This window comes from Sciurus carolinensis, chromosome 2 (assembly GCF_902686445.1).
Source record: "Sciurus carolinensis chromosome 2, mSciCar1.2, whole genome shotgun sequence".
In the NCBI taxonomy this organism is placed as follows: domain Eukaryota; kingdom Metazoa; phylum Chordata; class Mammalia; order Rodentia; family Sciuridae; genus Sciurus; species Sciurus carolinensis.
In genome coordinates, this window is record NC_062214.1 from 195,212,763 (window position 1) to 195,233,824 (window position 21,062).

At 42.7% G+C, this 21,062-nt stretch overlaps 1 protein-coding gene across 1 annotated transcript in view; it reads left to right on the forward strand.

Annotated features, from left to right (window-relative positions):
• Positions 1–20,074, forward strand: part of Yy1 (YY1 transcription factor) — a 30,471-nt gene extending 10,397 nt beyond the window's left edge. The window contains exons 2-5 of the mRNA XM_047538745.1: positions 8,033–8,195; positions 16,432–16,492; positions 18,162–18,320; positions 19,122–20,074. Coding sequence (XP_047394701.1) covers positions 8,033–8,195; positions 16,432–16,492; positions 18,162–18,320; positions 19,122–19,304 — 566 coding nt within the window. The 3' untranslated portion in view covers positions 19,305–20,074. The remainder of the gene's footprint in view (positions 1–8,032; positions 8,196–16,431; positions 16,493–18,161; positions 18,321–19,121) is intronic.
• The last annotated feature ends 988 nt before the right edge of the window (positions 20,075–21,062 follow it).

Genomic DNA, 21,062 nt, shown 5'->3' on the forward strand with positions numbered 1-21,062 from the left:
GTTGTACTGCTATAAACATGAGTATGCATATCTCACTATCTTTGATGACTTTAATTCTTTAGGGTAAATACTGGGAGTGTCTTAGCTGGGTCATATGGTGGTTCCATGCCTAGTCTTTTGAGGAACCTCCATACTGATTTCCATAATGGTTGTACTAATTTGCAACATCACCATCAGTGTTAAAGTGCCCTCCCATCTTCTTGCACCCCTTTGAATTCATAATTTACATTCTCCTTGTTTTCTGAATAGGAATTCTGAAATTTGACCTTAATTCGCTTTGCCCAGTTGTGTTTTCATTAATTACACTCATACTTAAGTTGCCCTGGTTCTACAAACGCATTGCATTGAAACTTCCAATGAGAGTTGGCCCTACCTGGAGCTGGTTGAAGTCTTTTGCTTCCTGAGCATGTTGTACCCATGTTTATATTATTGCCCCATTGTGAATTAGTAGAATCAGTAGTTTGACATTCAGAGTGAATCAGCCAACACTCTCTATACAAATCTTTTTCAGTAGTAATTATGAAATGAAAAGAATGTGATAATAGCCAGTGCTGAAAGTGAAAATCTTTACTGAATTTATATACATGTTATATGAATAAACTTTTTTTTTTTTTTTTTGGCCAGGGATCCAACCTAGGACCTTGAGCATGCTAGGCAAGTAACTGCTCTACCACTGGGCTACACCCTAGCCCTTAATTTTTCACATAAAATAGTACAAAAAGAAAATGAAAGATACTTTTCTCTAAGATTTTTTTGAAGATAAACATGTTCTGTAATTAATAAAAATATTAGTTTTTCTAATATTAAAGCATCAGATATTTAGTAAAAAAAAAACTTCTTTTTAATTTTTTTGCAATGCTGGGAATTGAACCCAGGACCTCGTGCTTGCAAGGCAAGCATTCTACCAACTGAGCTATATCCCCAGCCCAGTAAAAAAACCTCTTGATTTTCTTTTGCAAAAATTGGTTTGAGTGACCAAAGACAGCAAACATTGACATTATTATTTGATATACTTCTTTAATGTGCATACAGTTCTTGGTGGAAATTATTCAGACTCTTCCCCCCCCCCCAACAGAAGCTAGCATCTTTTTTTTTTTTTTTTGTACCAGCAGTTGAAACCAGAGATTCTTAACTACTGAGCCACATCCCCAAGCTTTGTTTTACTATTAGAGACAGGGTCTCACTAAATTACTGAGGCTGACTTTGAACTGGGACTCCTGTCTTAGCCCCCCCAGAGCCACTGGGATTACAAGGGTGTACCACTGTGCTTGGCACATCTTGTCACTTCTGTCCATCTTCTTTGCAATTTGATTTTTTTCTCCTTGTGTAAACATTAATTTTCTTAGATTTTTGTTGCTTTGTAGTTAATGGCCTCTTCTGTACACTGGTCTTCAAGGAGTTTTCCAAAATAACTCCTGTGTAGAATTCACTTTTAAGGAATAAGTCATAAATGTGACAATATTATGGAACTTAAGTTTATGTTAGCATAACCAAAGTGCTCTCATCCTGCATGGAAGCTAAGCCGGGCCAGGCCTGGTTAGTATTGGGATGGGAGACCACCTGGAAATAATGATGCCCTAGGCAGACTTCCTTCTGGGACTCAGTGGCTACGGCTCAGTGGGGCTCATGCGCTTGCCTTGCATGTGTGAGGCACTGGGTTCGGTTCTCAGCACCACGTGTAAATAAATTTAAAAAAATAAAGATCCATCAACAATTTTAAACAATATATTAAAAACATGTGAACATAACTAAATGCAGTAACTACATTAATTTCAAACTTACATCAACAGAAAATTTTTGTAGACAAGAATACTGTCTTATCAACATTATTTAGAAGATTAGTTGTGTGGTGATGATCAAAAGCAAACCATGAACCCAGGTATCGTATAATTCCAGTGACACAGAAGGCTGAGACAAGATCACAGTTCAAAGCCATCCTCAACAACTGGTGAGGCCCTAAGCAACTAGGTGAGACCCTGTCTCAAAATAAAAACGGCTGGAAATGTGGCTCAGTGGTTAAGCACCTCTGGATTCAATCCCCAGTAAAGCCCCGCCGCCCTCACCCCGCCCCATAAAGAGCAAACCATGTGGTCCTTCTTTGATGTGCCTAGAAAAACTCCAGTTGGCATGTCCCCAAGTGAATTTTCAGTTGTCGTCCTTTCTCTGGGCATATCCTTCAGTGTTTGCAAAGTCTTCCTCATTTTTTCAGTGTTGGAGTTGCCTGGGTTTTGGTTCTGAGCCCTCTGTCTATATTCTCTCTTCATCAGATGTGCTGTATTTCTGGGGCTTTAAATACATTCTAATATGCCAGTGGTTCCTGTATCATTCTCTGCAGCCTGGATTTAGCCCCCATCCCAAATTTGCAGACCCAGTGCCTCCTGTAGGGCTGTTCATGGGAAGTTGCACAGGTACTGGGAACCAGAGGCACTCAAGATCATCTCTTCCCCAGTGTCCTCCATCTCAGCAGATGATACAATCATTCTCCAAGAGACTCAAGCAAGAAACTTTTATTACCTAGCTATGTTCAGTGCTCCAAAGTAAGACTTTAACCTGTTCTAAAGGCCTGCTGAACACTTGTGAAATCCCAGTGTTCAGTAACTTCTCTGTCAGAAATTGTTCCTGGTTTCAAATAGAAAAACTACCACTACAGCTTAATCCCATTTTCTCTAAAGTAAAATTAAATCAAGTATCAGCAAACTTTTTCCGTAAAGGGCCAGATAGTAATATTTAAGATTTTGTGGGTTATATGTTCTTGGTTGCAGCTAATCAAATCTGTACACCTATATCAGGAAAGCAGCCAAAGACAATGTATAAACAAAAGAGCAGGGGTGTTCTAGGCAGGGCTGGGGATATAGCCCAGAGGTAGAGTGCTTACTTGGCTGCGTGCATGAGACTCTGGGTTCTATCCCTAGCACTGCGAAAAGTAAGGTAGAGAACAAATTTGTACATCCAGCTCAGACAGCAGCATTATTCACAATGCCTAGCAGGCAGAAACAGCCCGCGTGTACCTCAGCAGATGAATGGGTAGACAAAACATGTTAAGTTCACTCGGTAATTTTGTCCAGTCATGAAAAAGAATGAGGTTTTGATATCCACTACAACAGGCCGGACCTTGAAAACCTGTGCTGAGTGAAATAAACTGGATAGGGGCTGGGCATGTGCACCTGTAATTCCTGCAAGTCCGGAGACTGAGGCAGTGTCATCAAAAATTTGAGGCTAGCTGGGCAATTTAGTGAGATCATGTCTTAAAATAAATCCAAAGGGCTGGGGCTGTGACTCAGTGGTAGGGCACTCCTGCGTTCAGTTCTCAGGTACCACGAAGGAAGGAAGGAAGTAAAGAATCTAGGTAGGAAGACAGTGTACGAGTCTGCTTCTCCGAGGTGTCTAGAATGAGCAGATGCATACAGACAGTAGACTGGAGGCTGGGGGCAAGCTGGAAGGGGAGTGCGCCTGCTTAATAGGTACAGTTTTGTTGGATAAAGAAGGTTTGGGGCATAGATACTGGTGTGGGAATGCAGCGTTGTGAGTGTGCATAATGCCCCTAATTTGTGTGCTTTAAAATGGTTAGAATGATAAATATTGTGTTTGAGTACCTTTGTCCACACTTTCTTTTGCCTTCCTCTCTTTCTTGTACTGAGGATCAAACCCAGGGATGCTGTACTACTGAGCTACATTCCCAGACTTTTTTTTTTGGGGGGGGACAGGGTTTTGCTAAATGACTGAGATTCTCAAAGCTAAGTCGCTGGGGGCTGGCCTCAAATTTGCAATCCTCCTCCCTCAGCTTCCCCTTCTAAGTCCCGTCCCTGGGATTTAGAGGTGTGTACCACTGCACCTGGCCCACACTTTATTTTGTAAAGGAATAGAAAACTATGGGACATGAAGTGGGGGTGGCTGCCTGGCTGAAGTTGGCCCGTTGACTGTACTTTTCAGCCTCTGCTTCAGGCGTTTCATTCAGTTCTTGTGTTCTGATTCTTTTTATTTTATTGTTTTATTTGCTGCGTTGCAGTTCAGGGGATTGAACCCTGATTTTTCTTACACCAGGGAACTAAACTGCTCTCCCACTGAGCCAGCCTTTGTGTCTGTCTTTTTTTTTTTTTTTTTTTTTTTTGATACTGGGAATTGAACCCAGGGGTGCTTTACCTCTGAGCTGCACCTCTAGCCCTTTTTACTTTTTGAGACAGAGCCTCACTGTTGGTGAGGCTGCCCTGGAATCTGTGATGCTCCTGCCTCAGCCTTCTGAGTTGCCAGGATTACAGGTGTGCTGCGAGCTTTTGTCCTAAATCTTGTTTATCTTTGTGACTGTCCTGTGGGTTTTTTGTATATATATATATATATATATTTTTTTTTTTAATGTTTTTAGTTGTAGATGGACACAATACCCACCTATATTTTATTTATTTATTTATTTATTTTATGTGGTGCTGAGGATGGAACCCCAGCCCCTGGGTTTTTGATATTCTTGAGTGTTACGAACTGAGCCTCAAGAAGTGTTTCTTTGTTTGACTTCCCTTGCCAGAAGGTAAACTCCATGAGGGCAGAGACTTTGTCTTGTTTCTGACTGCTGTTCCCAGGGCCTAGAATCTCACACAGTAAGCACCAAGAAAGCCTTCAGTTAATGTGTTGAACTGATAGCAGTATTAATCAAGCCTGGGATTCCTTTGTGCCATGAGTTTCACCTTCTTTCTGTCTTAGCACACTTGAAGTGCACTAGATGTGTCCCTCTCCTCCCCCCATTTCATGATTTGAAATCCTAACCCTTGATGTGGTGGAGTAGGAGGTGGGACCTCGGGGAGGTGTTTTGGTCTGGGGGCAGAGTTGTACAGAATGGGATTAGTGCCCTTATAAAAAGAACTACAGAGAATTTGCGAGCCTTCTCTCTGCTTGGTGATGATGTAGTGTGAAGAAGACTGTCATCTGCAGGCCAGGGAGTGGGTACTCTGAAGAGTGAAGCCATGTTGGCATCCTGGTCTTGGATTCTAGCCTCTAGGTTGTGAGAAGTAAATGTCACAGAAGCCACTCAGTCAGTGGTGATTTTGGTTTTGTTTTGTTTTCTGGTACCAAGGATTGAAACCAGGGGTGCTTTACCACTGAGCCACATCTCCAGCCCTTTTTGTTTTTTGAGACAGGGTTTCACCAAGTTGGTGAGGCTGATTTTGAACTCGCGATCCTCCCGGGTTGTTGGGATTACAGGCATGTGCCACCATGCCCAGGTTGTCGTGTTTTTTTTGGCATCTAGAATGGGCTAAAACACCTTTCTCAGTAGCTTGTTCAGGCTGTCTGGGACTCAACTTTTTTGGTGGTGGTGATACTGGGTAAGGATTGAACCCAGGGGTGCTCAGTGCCCTAACACTGAACTACATCCCCAGTCCTCCTTTTTTAAATTTTGAGACAGGATCTCACTTACTTGCTGTAAACTGACCTCCAACATGCCATCCTCCTACTTCAGCCTCTTGAGTCACTGGGGTTACAGGTGTGTGCCATCACACCAGGTCTTTGCTGTAATTCTTGAGCAAAAATATAAAATATCAATAAAGTAGATTCCCTATCCATGATGTGTTTCTGTGCTACTTGAAGGTTTGGTTGTGCCTAATTTAGAGACATTAGGGTGAAAGGTATCAGTAGGAGTGGGCAGGCTTGAGAATGAGAATGAAATGATTGAATCTGGTTACAGTCTGTGCTTTGTAACTGGTGATCACCAACCGTATTTCCTGTTCCCTGACACCCACCACCATCACTGCCAGGGATTGAGCTCAGGGCCTTGCGCCCGTGCTAGCTAGGCAAGCTGCGTTTCCCACGGAGCTGCACCCCTAGCCCTTTTTATTTTGACAGTGTTCAGCTAATTTGTCCAGGTTGGCTTCAAACTTCTCCATCTTCCTTCTTTAGCCTCCTGTCAGTAACTGGGATTACAGGTGTGTGCCATTGTACCCTGCTTCCTGTTCTCAGCCCCCTAAGACCCCCCAGGTACTGGGTGTTTAACCCAAAGCACTCCACCACTGAGCTGTGTGCCCTCTGCAAGGGTTAAATGACCCCCACCCCCAAGTTTCATAATTTGAAATCCTAACCTTGATGTGGTGGGTTAGGAGGTGGGACCTTGGGGAGGTGATTTGACCTGGGGGTAGAGCCCTAGGGAATAGGATTAGTGTCCTCATAAAAGACTCCAAAGAGCTGGCAAGTCCTTCCTGTCCTTTTAATACTTTCAGCTGTTCTTTCCTTAGGCCTCTCCATCCATCCATGGATGGATACTCTTCATCTGTAAGTGCATGTTAACCTTGGGGGATATTATCCCTAGTGTTCTTTCTAGTTCCTAATAGGAGGTAGCGTGGTCTTGGCGTTAGACCTTTATGGGGCAGTTGATCCTGAACTTGTTGCTCACCCTGCTTGTGCCTCAGGTCTCTCTTCTGTAAAATGGAGTTTGTCAACTTTTGTTTACCCACTTCATAGGGGGATGCATGAGTGATTAAAATAGTCCTACATAAACATTCAAAAAAATATAACCCGCTATTCTGCAACTTAATGTTTAAAATTTTTGTGTTCTGTACTCTTTGTTGCTGGGAGTGATTGAAGTTGATAGTAACTGCTTGAATCAAATGAACCTTGTTCTGTCTTTGTTTTCCTTTTATTTGTTGCCTCTGCACTAACCTTGGTGAGCTGATGCAGTTTTGGTAGTGACATCAGTCTTAGGGTTTGTGTTTGTTTTCTTGTTTTGAGGGTCTTGTGTTGTATTACTGGTGGAATGGTAATATGAGCTAAGTGTTTACACTCTTGGAAGATCTTATGTTCCTGCTCTTTGTGAAACACGGTTTTATGGAAAAGCAGAACATTTCAGCATTGAAAATTATGGAGCGTACTACTTTCTGCTTTAAGCATGAAAGTAGTAGAAAACTGGACCAGGGATGTAGCTCAGTGATAGAGTGCTTGCCTAACATGCATGGAGCCCTGGGTTCAATCCCTAGTACTGGAAGAGGAATTAAAAAAAAAAAAAAAGTAGTAGAAGACTTGTGTTTGGCCTCTGGACAATTCCATTCTAATTTAACAGGCAGGGCCAACAACAACAACAAAAATCAAAGCAGAATGGCTTATAATCTGTGTTATCAGGAAAGTAATCTAGGATTTGGAAAAAGTAGCAACGTAAGACTGGAGTGATAGAAATCAGTAAGCCTTAGAGATTTAGGCGAGGTGCTATTGAAGGGAGACTGGATTTTGAGAAGGGTGGGGGGCTTGGGTTTATTGAATGCCTTCCCCAGGTACTTGCACATTAACCGGTGAGAAAAACAGGCTGGTGGAATGTAGAGGGCATATGCAAGGGAGAGGTAGGAAACCAGCCAGCGCAGGACCAAGACACCAAGTAGAAGGGCTTGCCTCAAAGGCAAGAGTAAGATCAGGGTCGACATTGCTTTTTAGCCTGATGGATTTGAAATGATACAAATAGAATTGTCCTCATTCTGTGAAGACATACTTGAGGACCAGACTCAATAAGGCTCTGGGGGCACTTGGGATCAAAATGGACAAAATTCCCTGTCCTCTAGCAACTTACAGTCTAATGGGAGAGACTGGGGAAAATAACACAGCTGTAATTGCGCTTGTGCTCCAGAAATTGTGTAATACCCATGAGGTTGGGACCTTGGAGGAAGGATGAGGAAGTTGGAAAGGTAGACCAGAGGTTTGCTTTGCTAACAGGTGAGAACTTGGAAATGAGATTTTTTTTGGCATCACCATGTTGGTAGTCAGCAGTGGATAAAAGCAGATCTCTGAGAAGTGGGTTCACGTACACAAGTACAGTAATGAAAGCCTCTTAGTTCTTCAGTTAAATGGAGCACTAATGTACGTCCTTTGGATTTGACATTGAGGATTTTGGTGATCTTCAAGGAGCAACAGGATTTCAAAAGATTGAGGACCAGGAATGAGTTGTAAAGAAATTGAGGTGATAGCTATAATCTAAGAAGGTGTTAGTGAAAGCAGTTTTGATACTTTTTAAGTACTTTTAAAAATGTATTTACTCAGTTAAGATAATCAATTTCATGATGTGTTTCAGATGAAAAAAAAGATATTGACCATGAGACGGTGGTTGAAGAACAGATCATTGGAGAGAACTCGCCTCCTGATTATTCAGAGTATATGACAGGAAAGAAACTCCCTCCTGGAGGAATCCCTGGCATTGACCTCTCAGATCCAAAACAGCTGGCAGAATTTGCTAGGTAAGTTAGAGAACTTTTCTTCCTTTTCATTATAGAAAGTGCTTTCTTGCCAGCTGTGGTTTTCTGTGCCCAAGTTACAGTGGTGATTTATATACTTTCTCTAGGGAAACTTCTGAAAACAAAAGCAGTTTTATTTTTAGTAGTAATTGTGCAATTAATATGAGTGCCAGCACCTTAGATCCTTACAGGCAGCATGATGAGGAAAATGCTCTTTAATTCTATAACTGGCCTTGCTTGGGCATAGACACAGTTGCACACAGTTTGCTGAGAGGGCTATCCTGACTCAAGTCTCCTGACCTCTTTGTACACATTTTAAGTTTGGGTGTGTTGCACAAGACTCACTGCAGAAGACCTGGGTCTATGCTCGGTTTGTCCAGTGGACCCTGGGAGGGGCTTTTATCAGTTCCTGTTTCAGCACACCAAAAAAGTTCCCAGTGTTTTGCTAACTGGAGCTGGCATGACAGGAAGAGATCAGGCATTTGTGGCCAAAGACCTCATGACTGTCCACGGTGAGCAGTCACCATCTGAACTCACTAGTTGTGGCCTTATTTTACTGTTTGGTAGGTTTTATAAGGACATGGAAAAACCCACAAAGATGTAAAATTTTCAGTAAGGCCAAGTACAGTGTGCACACTTGTAATCCCAGCCACACAGAAGAATACCAAGTTCCAGGCCAGCCTTGGCAAATAGAAAATGAAAAGGTCTGGGGATGTCGTTCAGTGGTAGAGTGCCCCTGGGTTCAGTTCCCAATAGTGGTGGTGGTGGGGTGGGGGGGGTTAAATAGAATGAAATTAATAAGATAAACTGGCACAGAAGGCCTAATCCCTTTCCCTGAGCTTGAATGGAGCCTGGGACAGCCCCAGAAATGTGCGCAAGGGTGGGATCAAGAAGACACATCTCTGGTCCTGCACCTGCTGTGACCATAGAACTGTCTCTTGAGGGCAAAGCTGTGAGTGGAGAGCCAGGAACCCTAGAGCAGCTCAGTTTTTCCGCTCGTCCAGTCTCTTTGTGTTTTGGTAAAGGAGGTTCTTGCCCCTTTCTGTCCAGTGAAACTAGCTGTAGGAAATAACACATATTTAATGTATTTCTAATTTATTGTGGCTTAACAAAGTTAAGACACAGTGTTAATGACATTGTGTCCCAACTTTTATTGTCATTCATATTTCATGTATGAAATATTAACTGCCCTTCCCCCAGAAAAACTACAGATAAAAATTGAATCTGTTAAGTCAACTTCTATGTGCTCAGAATCTAGTGAGGATACTAGAACAGGGAAGTCAGTAAAGTTTTGTGAGCTGCTGCCATTTGATTCCGGCCTTGAACAGTTTTATACAGATGAGGGTGGGTTTCCACGGTGGGGCCTGCATGCTAGAACAGTCTGATGCAGTAGAAAAGTACACAGGAAAGTGGATAGTCTTGCCTGGAAATTAGGACACTTGAGAGAAATGACTGGAGTTTAGGTAAATTGGCCCTGGTTCGTGAATAGTGGGCCAAGATCCGTGGACTTTCTTCTAGTGTACACTGGGCAGCTGCTGAGGGCTTTGAACAGTAAAGAAGTGGTGATGGAGCACTAGCGAGAGCACCGCTCTGCAGCTGTGTCCAGGCTGGACTGGTGGTGCGCCCAGCATGTGGGGGAGGGTGCTTGGGCAGGAGCACGTGAAGGCCTGAGCTAATGTGTGGTCAGCGTGAAAGAATTAAGTATACAGAAATCACAGAAAGAGTTAGGGCCAGACTGACTGTATGTGGGGCAGTGGGGAAGGGGGAAAAAAACTATTTTTGTTTTGTTCTGTTTGGGCGTGTGTGTTGCAGTGCAGTGCTGGGGACGAACCAGGGCTTCACGCATTCTAAGCAGATGTTCTACCACTGAGCCACACCCCAGCCTTGAGACGGGGGTCCTTATGAAGGATGCCTAGAAGCCTGAAAGTGGTAAATAAACTACAAGGGGGAGGTGGGGAAGAATAGACCCAGCTGGAGACTCTTGTGTGTGAAGAGGAAGAAGTAGAGTAGAGCGCTTGTTTGGTCCAGTGGAAGACACTGTGGAAAGTATAGCAAAGGAGTTCCCAGGGTGCCAGGAGAGGAAGGAACAAACTTTCCATGAGACAGTGAAGGATTTTTGTGGTGCGCTGAAGGCTTTGAAGAGCTAGGGAACAAAATGTGGGGTGATGAGCACCACAAATATGTAGGGTTTGGTAGCCCATGTCATTGCTTACTACCCAGGAAGATTGGGGCAACTGAGAGGATAGTTTGCCATCCCTGTCCCCATAGTCCTCTGAACAGAAAAGCCAGGACACTTAGCTGTTGGAAAACAATCTGGTCTTTCTGCCTCATGGCTGTCTTTGAACATCCTCTGTAGGAAGGGAATCCCCCCAGTGGAAACTGGGACCTAGTACCAGGTAGCCATCCACTCATGAAATTTTCAAAACACCGAGAGTAAAGAATTTGAAAACTTCCAGGGAGAACACCTATCTACAAAAGAGCAGCAGACCGAAGGGTGAGCCTAGTAGGTGAATAGAAGACAGGAACCATGACTGTGAACATAGAAGGGTGAGGTTTTGTTGTTCGTTTGTTGCTGGTAATTACACCAAGGACCTCACAGCGCTCTGCATAAGTGCTCTACCCCTAGTCCAGAAACAGACCTTTGGGTTTTTTTGTTTTGTTTTGTTTTTTGTTTTTTTGCTTGTTTTTGAGATAGGATCTTACTGTAGTATGCCCAGATGGGCCTCAAACTTGTGGTCTGGTACTTAGGTCCCAGTCCCCTGGAGGAGTGCGGGTCCTCTTCCTGCTTCAGCTTCTCAAACACTGGAATTAACAGATATGTACCGTTGAACCCAGCTAAACAGAATTTTTGATCCAGTGAAGCTACTAGTTAAATACAAAGACAGTGTTAGCGACCTAAGGAATCGCTCTATGTTGCATATCCTCCTGAGGAGGTCACTGAGGGAATGGGGGTGAAGGAAGACTGGGTGAGAGACCTGGGAGGACAGTGGTGCAGCAGACTGGGAAACACAGTCCCTTAGAATGGAATGGAATAGGAAGTTTTCTGGTAGGCTTATAGTAGCTCAGTGGTAGAGCTCTTGCCTAGCATTCGTGCCAAAGAATTTTCTCAGGAAAAGTCATTTTCCAGATGTGGGAAAGAACCTTCTAAAAAAGAAACAGCAATCAGAAACTTCCTGAGAAGGGACGAGGGAATAAAAGCTAAGGTGTAGCCGTGGCCTAACACTAGGGCATAATTTTGACATTATTTAGAGAGAACTCCTTGGGCCTGACTCAAGGAAATTTTGTGCTTGTAGCCATGTGTTGGACTCATTGAGCCCAAAGTGTGATCTGGCACACCCCGGGCAGCGCCTGCACAATTGTAAAGTGAAGGTAAATGATGTTCTTTTTCTTTTAAAATCAGCCAGTGAAAGATTTCATTCTGTGTCTTGAGTGTGATGACCCCGATGGTCTTGTTTGTAAAGAGTAAGGTGTGTGGGGTTTGGGTGCCAGGATGCACAAGGTGTGACTGGTTCATCCCAGTTTTACGTGGCATCTCCTGAAGATCATCTTAACACACTGCCTGATTGAACAGGAGGTAAAGAAAAGTGTCTGAGCCTGAGTACCCTGTTTTGCCAAGTATGCACATTTCGAGAATCTGTGTGAGTTGGAGAGGGTTTTTTTCTGGAGGCCCCAGAATTGGTGACTGGCACTCTGCAAGTTAAAGACACAGAGACCCAAGTTTCTCATTATCAGGGGGCCAGACCACGTCTTTACTGATCCACAGAATGGGTTCTGCTGGCTGCCTTTCCTCATCCCCTCTGCTCAGTGTCTCCAAGCCATGCTCAGGGGTTGTGGTTGGTGTTAGTTTAGAGCAGAGTATTGGATAATTTTCCCTCTACTCTGTGACTTGGGGTGATGGGACACTGGACTGGACTCGAAACTGACCACAGAATGTTTCAGGTTCCCGCCATGCTCCACCTAGATTGCTTAACGTGTCAGTTAGGTTGTGAGAGGACAGACAGAAGAAATGATGGCTTCCATTTGAAAGTCATGGCCTTGCTGAGGTGGGACTGTGGGGAACTTTATTCTGTCCTGAAATGTCCCTTTAGTAAAATACTTGAAAAGTGGTCAGTGAGTTGGGCCTGGTAGGTTCTGTTTTCTGATTAAATTCAGTTGTTGTGTATATTTCATTAAGGAAGTTAGCCTTTGAAAACCTCTGTTCTGACCAGGCTTGGTGGAGCACACCTATAATCCTAGCTGCTCAGGGACTAAGGCAGTTTTGAGACCAGCCTGGGCAACTTAATGAGAAACTGCCTCAAAGTTTTAGAAAGGCCAGAAACATAGCTTCAGTGTGGTAGAGCGTGCGTAAAGCCCTGGGTTCAGCCCCCAGTCCTGGGAAAAAACCCCTCCAGTTTAGAAAGAGGAGCATGAAGGTACATTCTGATGGTGGTGGTGTTTTTGTCCCTGTCTACCCTGAGACTGTCAAAGGACTAGGTAAAAGTGTGATATAAGAGATGAAAATGCCCTTAAAGTCCTTGCTGTTGCATGAATATATACTGTCTGCTTAAGAAATAACTTACTGCACAAAGAAAAGGAGGTGAATTGTGCTTGCAGACCATAGCAGTATCACCCCCCTCCCAGAAGTTGTCTTCCCATCATGGGTCCGAATCATTGGTGCCGATCTAACAATTAACTAAGCTTGTTTTGCAGGCTTATTTTCATTAGAGAATCCCTGCTTCTGGGATATTTACAGTCAAAACTGGGTTTATACAATACTCTGCTGAAATGGCGTCAGGACATGCCTGCAAGCTTGAGTTCTGGGGCCCCGTCTTCACGATGTTCCTTCCACACATCAGAATGAGAGGTTATAAGTCCAGCGGTTGGGTCACAGGGAGAGTAGTCTCCATTTTTACTGAAACAAAAGAATCTGCTGAGGGGCACTTTTGTGCTTGTGCTGGTCTTTCTTCAGTCCCTTCATCCTGTAGTTGAACGGGTGGTTTGGAACACCAGAACCTTCTGTATTGTTTTGCACAAGTGGTATAATTTTTTTTAAGTAATGGCTTTTTTTTTTTTTTAATGTGATGGTGCACATTTGTAATCCCAGCTACTTGGGAGGCTGAGGCAGAAGGATTGCAAGTTCCAGGCCATCCTTGGCAATTAAAGGGAGGTCCTATTTCAAAATAAAAAAGGACTGGGGTTGTGTAGCTCAGTGGTAGAACTCTGGGTTCAATTCCTCATAGGCCAGCAGAGGGGCAGGGCTGGGGAAATAATTTTTAAATAGTCTGTTTAACACAGCCATTGGTAATGACTGACATTTCCAAGTGTTTATTAACATGTATCATCTTGAATCTTGCAACTCTATAAAGCAGGGAGCATTGTGCCTGTTTACAGAATAAGAAACCGAGGTGGAGAAGTTCGTAGTTTTTGCTCAAGGTCATGCAGCTAGTAGGAGTCAGCTCCAAGTCACACATCCCATCCCGTCTCGTTCGAAACGCCTGTGCTGTTGTCCTCGTTGTTTCTGGGTTCTTGAAGTATCACAGTCAGTGAATGAACACTGACATCTAGTCACTTGAATATTTTGGGGAGGGCCGACTAGAATTCTAAGTGGTAGTGTATATGATTTTAGTCTTATAAAACAGAACATTTTCAATCCAAGTGTACTTTTTTTTTTTTTTTAAATGACCACTCTAGTGAAGGGTGATGTGCCAAGGAACTTCAGAGTGACTACAGTTAAATCTTACATTGACCCCTCAAGTCATGGATGTTTGTCCAAATTTAAATTCTCATCCTAAAATAAATAGACTTCTAAATATTAGAACAGATTTTTGAAAATGACATTTACGCTTATCAAAAAAAATCAAGAGTTGGGTCTCTTGGGACTATTTATTCTCTTTTGTGCATAACATAATATCTTAAAAATTAACTTTATACCAGCAAATCTCAGAAAATATATGATTAGGACCTTCTTACGTCAGGTTTACTTAGATAAAATTCAGCCGCTTAGGTGTGCACCATTCTGTGAGTCCGAACGATCCAGAGTTGAGCCACAGTTCACACACAGCACTTCAGTAGAGTCATCAAAGAATAAACATTCTTAATTAGAAAGATTGGAACTTGAGTCTTAGAATACTTTTCAAAAAATTACCAGTACTTGAGAAAAATAGAAACCCTTCATCAGTGTTGTTTTTCACACGATCTAGCCTCCAGGTGGCGCCCTGGCACCAAGCTATTGCCTTCTCTAGTATGTAAATTCAGACAAACACCAAGGATTTACTGGTATTTAAGACAACAAAAACTAGTTCAGAGCCCTGTACACAGCTGGCACTTAAGAAATGCCTACTAGCTGGTGTGATGGTCCATTTACAAGAAAGAAGAGTGTCTGCTGGTTTGGAGTGGGAAGAGTACCCCTCAGAAAATGTTATCAGTTTAAAGTAAAATATTTGTATAGTCTTGAACAGACTCCATGGACATAAGTGATACTACCAGACACATGTTCCTCTTACGCTCCTAGGGTATGGGATTTTAGTCAGTCATAAGTTCAGATTTTATAACATAATAAGGGCCAGGTAACCTAACCCTTTTCCCCAGATCCAGGGTGAAGAACAATATTGTTAGGACTTTTGTTAACTGAAAGATAACAAAAGTAGTCTTTTGTAACAAAAGGGTGGTGATAAATGAGCTTTTAGTGTTAAGGAACCATTGGCTTAGTAGTTTGTTTATAAAGCATGAACCCTCTGGCAGGGTGCAGATAGCAGAAATGGGAACAAAAAGAAAATGTTTCAGAGGTTGAAATCTTTTTTTAGTTTTTCTAGGAACTCTCAATTTCTTACCCCACACCGAATATGTAGAGAGTATTTGGAGAGGAAGTTTTGATGGCAGACCAAAGGTCAGTTCAGTGCAAGTAGCAGGTGGGTAAGTTGCCACTTGAGCAAGCTACCAGGTAGTGGCTTTGCATAGGGTTCTGCCAGGTTGCCCACCTCGCCAGGTCTCTCGTCACAGATGGTCACTTCCAGGCCCCCAAACAAAAGTAGGGCCACAAATCTCTGTTTAAAATAAATCTTCTCACCATTTTTAAAAACTGTAACTGCCCTTCCACTTCCACCATCAAAACTAACTGTAGAAATGAGACCGTCTGAGTCTTGTGTTTCCCACCGGCCCACTAATCCCTTGGGTAACAGTGGTGATGGTTTGCTGTGTTTCCTTGAGAGCCCTTTGATACTTTGGTGTGTCTAAAGAATTCTGTTTAAAAGGACTTTTTTCATTCCCTTTGTAAAAATGATATATTTTTTCCCCGTTTTTTCTTTTTATCTTCTTTTTCTTTTTGTACCAGGGATTGAACCTAGGGGCGCTTAACCACTGAGCCACATCCCCAGTATTTTATTTAGATACAGGGTCTTGCTAAGTTGCTGAGGCTGACTTTGAACTCATGATCCTCCTACCTCAGCCTCCGAGCCACTGGGATTACAAGGTGTATGCCACCACGCCTGGCCCACATTTTTTTTAATTGGTGGTGGATTATAGTTGTACATATTGATGGCATTTGTTGTTACATATTAACACATGCACACAACATAACAATATAATTTGGCTGATATCACTCCCTAGCAAGCATATCCTCTCAAAAATCCATATATCTTAAAGCTCATTTGTACCTGTATAAAGTGGACCCATCTTCTGTTTTTTTTTTTTTTTTTTTTTTTTTTAAGTTGTCAGTGGACCTTCATTTTATTTACATGTGGTACTGAGAATCAAACCCAGTACCTCACACATGCCAGGCAAGTGCTCTACCACTGAGCTGCAACCCCAGCCCTGTGTTTTTAAGCAGCTGTGTAGACATATTTTTGCCTGTTGTTTCATACTTCATGCCTGTTGTTCCCTTTTCATAAGGTACCTTTACGAAAGGCAGCTGCTTTGGGTACTTGCCCAGCCCCTCCCACTAGGAGATTGGCCTGGTCTTTGTATTTTTCCAGAGGGTCAAGAGAAAAGAGCAGGTATTTGAGTCACACAGATCATGGTGCCATGCCCAACTGCACCAGCTTCTCAGCTCTGAGGCCACAGTGGCAGTGCAGCCTTCTGGGCGTCGCTCCTTATTGTGGTCCTTGCCATTCGGTGAGCGGAGTAGTCGTGTTATAAGCTTAGTTTTGTTGGCTATAAGGAGAGCATTTTAGGCACTATATGATTTATGCCAGTTGAGTGTACCCACTCCTACAAATCTGTCTCTCTTTCTTTCTCTCTCTCTCTCTTTTTTTTTTTTGATAAGAATGAAGCCAAGAAAAATTAAAGAAGATGATGCTCCAAGAACAATAGCTTGCCCTCATAAAGTAAGTAATGCTAGGGGGAAGTGTTCATGAAACTGTGACTGAAGCTCTAGAGAGTCTATAAGAAATTTGCTCATTTATTTCCACTTTCAGAATTGAGGTAAAGGGAGGAACTATAATCTTTGGTTTCTAAATTCAAGAGACAAAGTTTTGTTGTTTAGTAAAAGACACCTGAATTTCTCTACTATTAAGTGGGCCCACCGTAGGAAGCTGTGTGGATTGCTGTCTGTTGACTCTACTGTGCCAGAGCTCATTCCTTTGAGGTCATTAACAAATCTTAAGGCATTGGGTTGTATCTTACCCATGGTCCTTTAAGAAATGTAGGCTCACGAATGAAATTAGGAAATATTTGCTAAAAAACAAAGCCAAAGACTTCATAATTTCTTTCAGTTTTCTTATTTACCCTGTTAATCATGTTTCTAGAAGGGTACTTAATTGTTTTCAAATGTAATTAGTCTTGCAAATTAAATGGATAACTCAGAACATACTTTGAGATATTAGTTGGGGGCTATTTTTCAAACTTAATTGGATGTAGAACTTAATAGAAAATTGCTATCACATAAGTGCATAGAAACATGGGGAGATATGAATGGAGTGAAGAATTTCTAAAAATCACCAATTGGCGAAGGATAAATTTAGGATAAATTGAGTTTCATGTTTAGTTGCCCATGTGAAAACTGCACACTCCTAAATGTTTTGTATTTTTAATTCTCTTAATGTAGTGATTTTGAAATATAAAATAATTTTCGTTGGGGACAAAAATAAGCATTTGAAAACAGTTATGACTTAAGTGCCTGTCATCTCTTTAGCTTCTCTGTACACTTCTTTTCAATTAAATTTTTTAAAATTCCATTTTGTAAATGGAAACTGAACCTAGAGGTCAAGGTGAAAAGACTGGCTTTCCCTCCCTTGTGCCTGTGAAGCTGTCTGGTGGTGCCCTGTGCTGTCCTTCTGTCATGCTGTCTCACCATTTCCCCATTCACTCCATCATGGGCAACAACTGCAGAAGAAATTGTTGAGGACATGCTTCTCGGGCGCCGCACATCCATCTGCCTCCCCGCACTGGTATCGCTTTGCCTGCCTCTTCCTTTTCCCGGTGTCTCACAAAATAAATTTCTTCTGTAGTTGCCATTCCTTGGAGACCCTCTTGCTTCTTTCTCTGTCAAGAAGGGGAAAGAGGCAAAGAGAGAAGAGGGAACAGTAGGCGATGGAGAATGACAGCCCATTGTTGCAGCACAGAATATGGGGCCCACCAAAGGTAGCGGTGGACTACCGTCATTTTAACTCCGTTTATTTCCCAGTGCTTCTGTTACCGCATCGGGGGGGCGTGGCGGGGTGAGGCGGCTGTGGCATAGCTGGAAGCCGGGGCGCTGGGTTCTAGTCCCAGCTGGGCTACTACTAGTAGTGTGACCTTGGGCAAGTCTACTTCAAGACATCTCTAAGCCTCAGTTTCCTCATCTGTAAAACATGGGTTTGCATTAAAAGATAAGGCCTTTCTCAGTTGTCTGTTTTTTGTCTTAAATAATTTAATGTTCTGCTGTAATGCTAAGTAAAGTTAAAATGGGGGGTGGGAGGCTGCTTTGTTCTAATAGATCAGTGAAGGCTGTTAAGTGGTTGAATCCTTCTCAAGAGTTTGCAGTGTGAACCACTAAGCTTCTTTCTCTGTTTCAAGGGCTGCACAAAGATGTTCAGGGATAACTCTGCTATGAGAAAACATCTGCACACCCACGGCCCCAGAGTCCACGTCTGTGCAGAATGTGGCAAAGCTTTTGTTGAGAGCTCAAAACTAAAACGACACCAACTGGTTCATACTGGAGAGAAGCCCTTTCAGGTAGAGCCAGCTCCCTCTCCCCTCCACACTGCCTTGTGGTCTCTGTGCCACAAGCTAGGCCATGTGGCCATGACTTGGGGGGTGCCAGCCCAGAGTGAAGGTCTTCCTGTCACCCCTCCTGAGGCACTTGCAAGGCTCGCCTCGCCCCGGCCTCCCTGTGTGATCTAGATGAGACTGGGTACCAGGCATGGTGCTGTCTATGGAGCACTTCCGTTTAGGTAGGAGAGTGACAGGGTTATGTGAGAGCAAACCCACAACTCAGTTCCTAGTGTGTCCATGACGGGAGGGGAGTTTAATTTTGGTAGGTGATAGCATATTGAAATATGAGTTGGCAGAGAACTTTTGACATTTTATTGTATGAGAATAAGTGGAGGTGATAGTTTATCTTGTTTTTAGAAGTCCACAAGTAAGTGAGCCAACTGGCAACACAGTCGGTCTGACATGGTTCTTTTTGACAGTTGACACCAGAAGACTTCGTATTCATTTTTATTTTACTCTTTAAGAATGTTTATAGACACACTAGGGCCTTAGCCTGAGATTTTGGACAGTTCTTGCTATTTTACGGAGTGTTTTCCTCCGGTAGTACGTAGGCGAGCCATGAGGGCCAACCCAAGTCTTCAGAGGGTGTCAGCATGCACAGTTGGAGATCCCTGCCCACAGATTCTAGACTGCATCTCCCAGGACAGGGAAGAAAGTGTGTGGTAGAACAAATGGGCTCAGGTCCACCCAAGTGGCGAGCGCTGGCTCCCGGGGTCTGGTCACGCTTGCCAAGTGGGCTGATATCTGGTCTTCCCTCGACAGTGCACATTCGAAGGCTGCGGGAAACGCTTTTCACTGGACTTCAATTTGCGCACACATGTGCGAATCCACACCGGAGACAGGCCCTATGTGTGCCCCTTCGATGGTTGTAATAAGAAGTTTGCTCAGTCAACCAACCTGAAATCTCACATCTTAACACATGCTAAGGCCAAAAACAACCAGTGAAAAGAAGAGAGAAGACCCTTCTCGACCGTGGGAAGCATCTTCCAGGAGTGTGATTGGGAATAAATATGCCTCTCCTTTGTATATTATTTCTAGGAAGAATTTTAAAAAATGAATCCTACACACCTAAGGGACATGTTTTGATAAAGTAGTAAAAATTAAAAAAAAAAACTTTAATAAGATGACATTGCTAAGATGCTCTATCTTGCTCTGTAATCTCGTTTCAAAAACACGGTGTTTTTGTAAAGTGTGGTCCCAGCAGGAGGACAATTCATGAACTTCGCATCAAAAGACAATTCTTTATACAACAGTGCTAAAAATGGGACTTCTTTTCACATTCTTATAAATACGAAGCTCACCTGTTGCTTACAATTTTTTTAATTTTGTATTTTCCAAGTGTGCATATTGTACACTTTTTGGGGATATGCTTAGTAATGCTATGTGTGATTTTTTCTGGAGGTTGATAACTTTGCTTGCAGTAGATTTTCTTTAAAAGAATGGGCAGTTACATGCATACTTCAAAAGTATTTTCCTGTACAAAAAAAAAGTTATATAGGTTTTGTTTGCTATCTTAATTTTGGTTGTATTCTTTGATGTTAACACATTTTGTATAATTGTATCGTATAGCTGTATTGAATCATGTAGTATCAAATATTAGATGTGATTTAATAGTGTTAATCAATTTAAACCCATTTTAGTCACTTTTTTTTTCCAAAAAAAAAAAAAAAATACTGCCAGATGCTGATGTTCAGTGTAATTTCTTTGCCTGTTCAGTTACAGAAAGTGGTGCTCAGTTGTAGAATGTATTGTACCTTTTAACACCTGATGTGTACATCCCGTGTAACAGAAAGGGCAACAATAAAATAGCAATCCTAAAGAAAGAATATGGCAGAAAAAAAGATCTGTAAGCACAGTCTTATTTTCTTTTGTTGTCCAGAATACTTATAATTCTTGAGCCTCCCAGAAATTGGAAGCTAAATAAAGCAACTCAAGTTTCCTTTAATTTTTGCACTCAATTACAGTGACTTGTGATTAAAGCGATGCATGGATATTTTAATACTCCTTACACATCCTGAATCTGAAAGAGTAGGCAATAGGCACCCCAAGTTAAGGAACTACCTCAGAGCCCCCCAGACCAGGCCCATGGAGCGAGGGTGGGAGTGAAGCAGGTGTGTGTGGCTTGGTGCCTTCTGGAGGTAAGGCGCCCGCTGGCAGTGGGGCACACAGGGAAGACCAGGCTTTACTTTCCACTGCTCAGGCTGCCTGCAGAGGCAGCTCCAGTGGGCCTCGGCACGCCCAGCAGGAAACACAGTTGTTGGGTGTCTGGTTTGAGAGCCTTTGCTCCTCCATCTTAGTGGAGGCCTTACTAAATGCCAGCAGTTGTGGCAATTGAGTGCCGGTAGCTTAATTTCATGCTTCTAAATGGACACTGAGTGCAGATTGGCAAGGTGATTCGATTATTAGGAAATTGTACTCAATGAGTACTTGACCTCATGTTGTGACCTCTTAAATGTATGATTATACTTTTTGAATTTTGCCTAGGGTCAGATATCAGACTCATTGAGAATATTTTATAAACTGCCATGATATAGCAAAATCCCATTTATTCAAAGCGCAGACATATTCTGAGTCTTTCTGCTGAAGCTTGACTCTGCAAGGTCACTGACAGACGAGCTAGTATGTTTATTTACAAAATGGCCAGGACACCTTCTGGTCAGAGATACAGTCCAGTTTCTTACACCACCAGGAGGATTGGTGAGC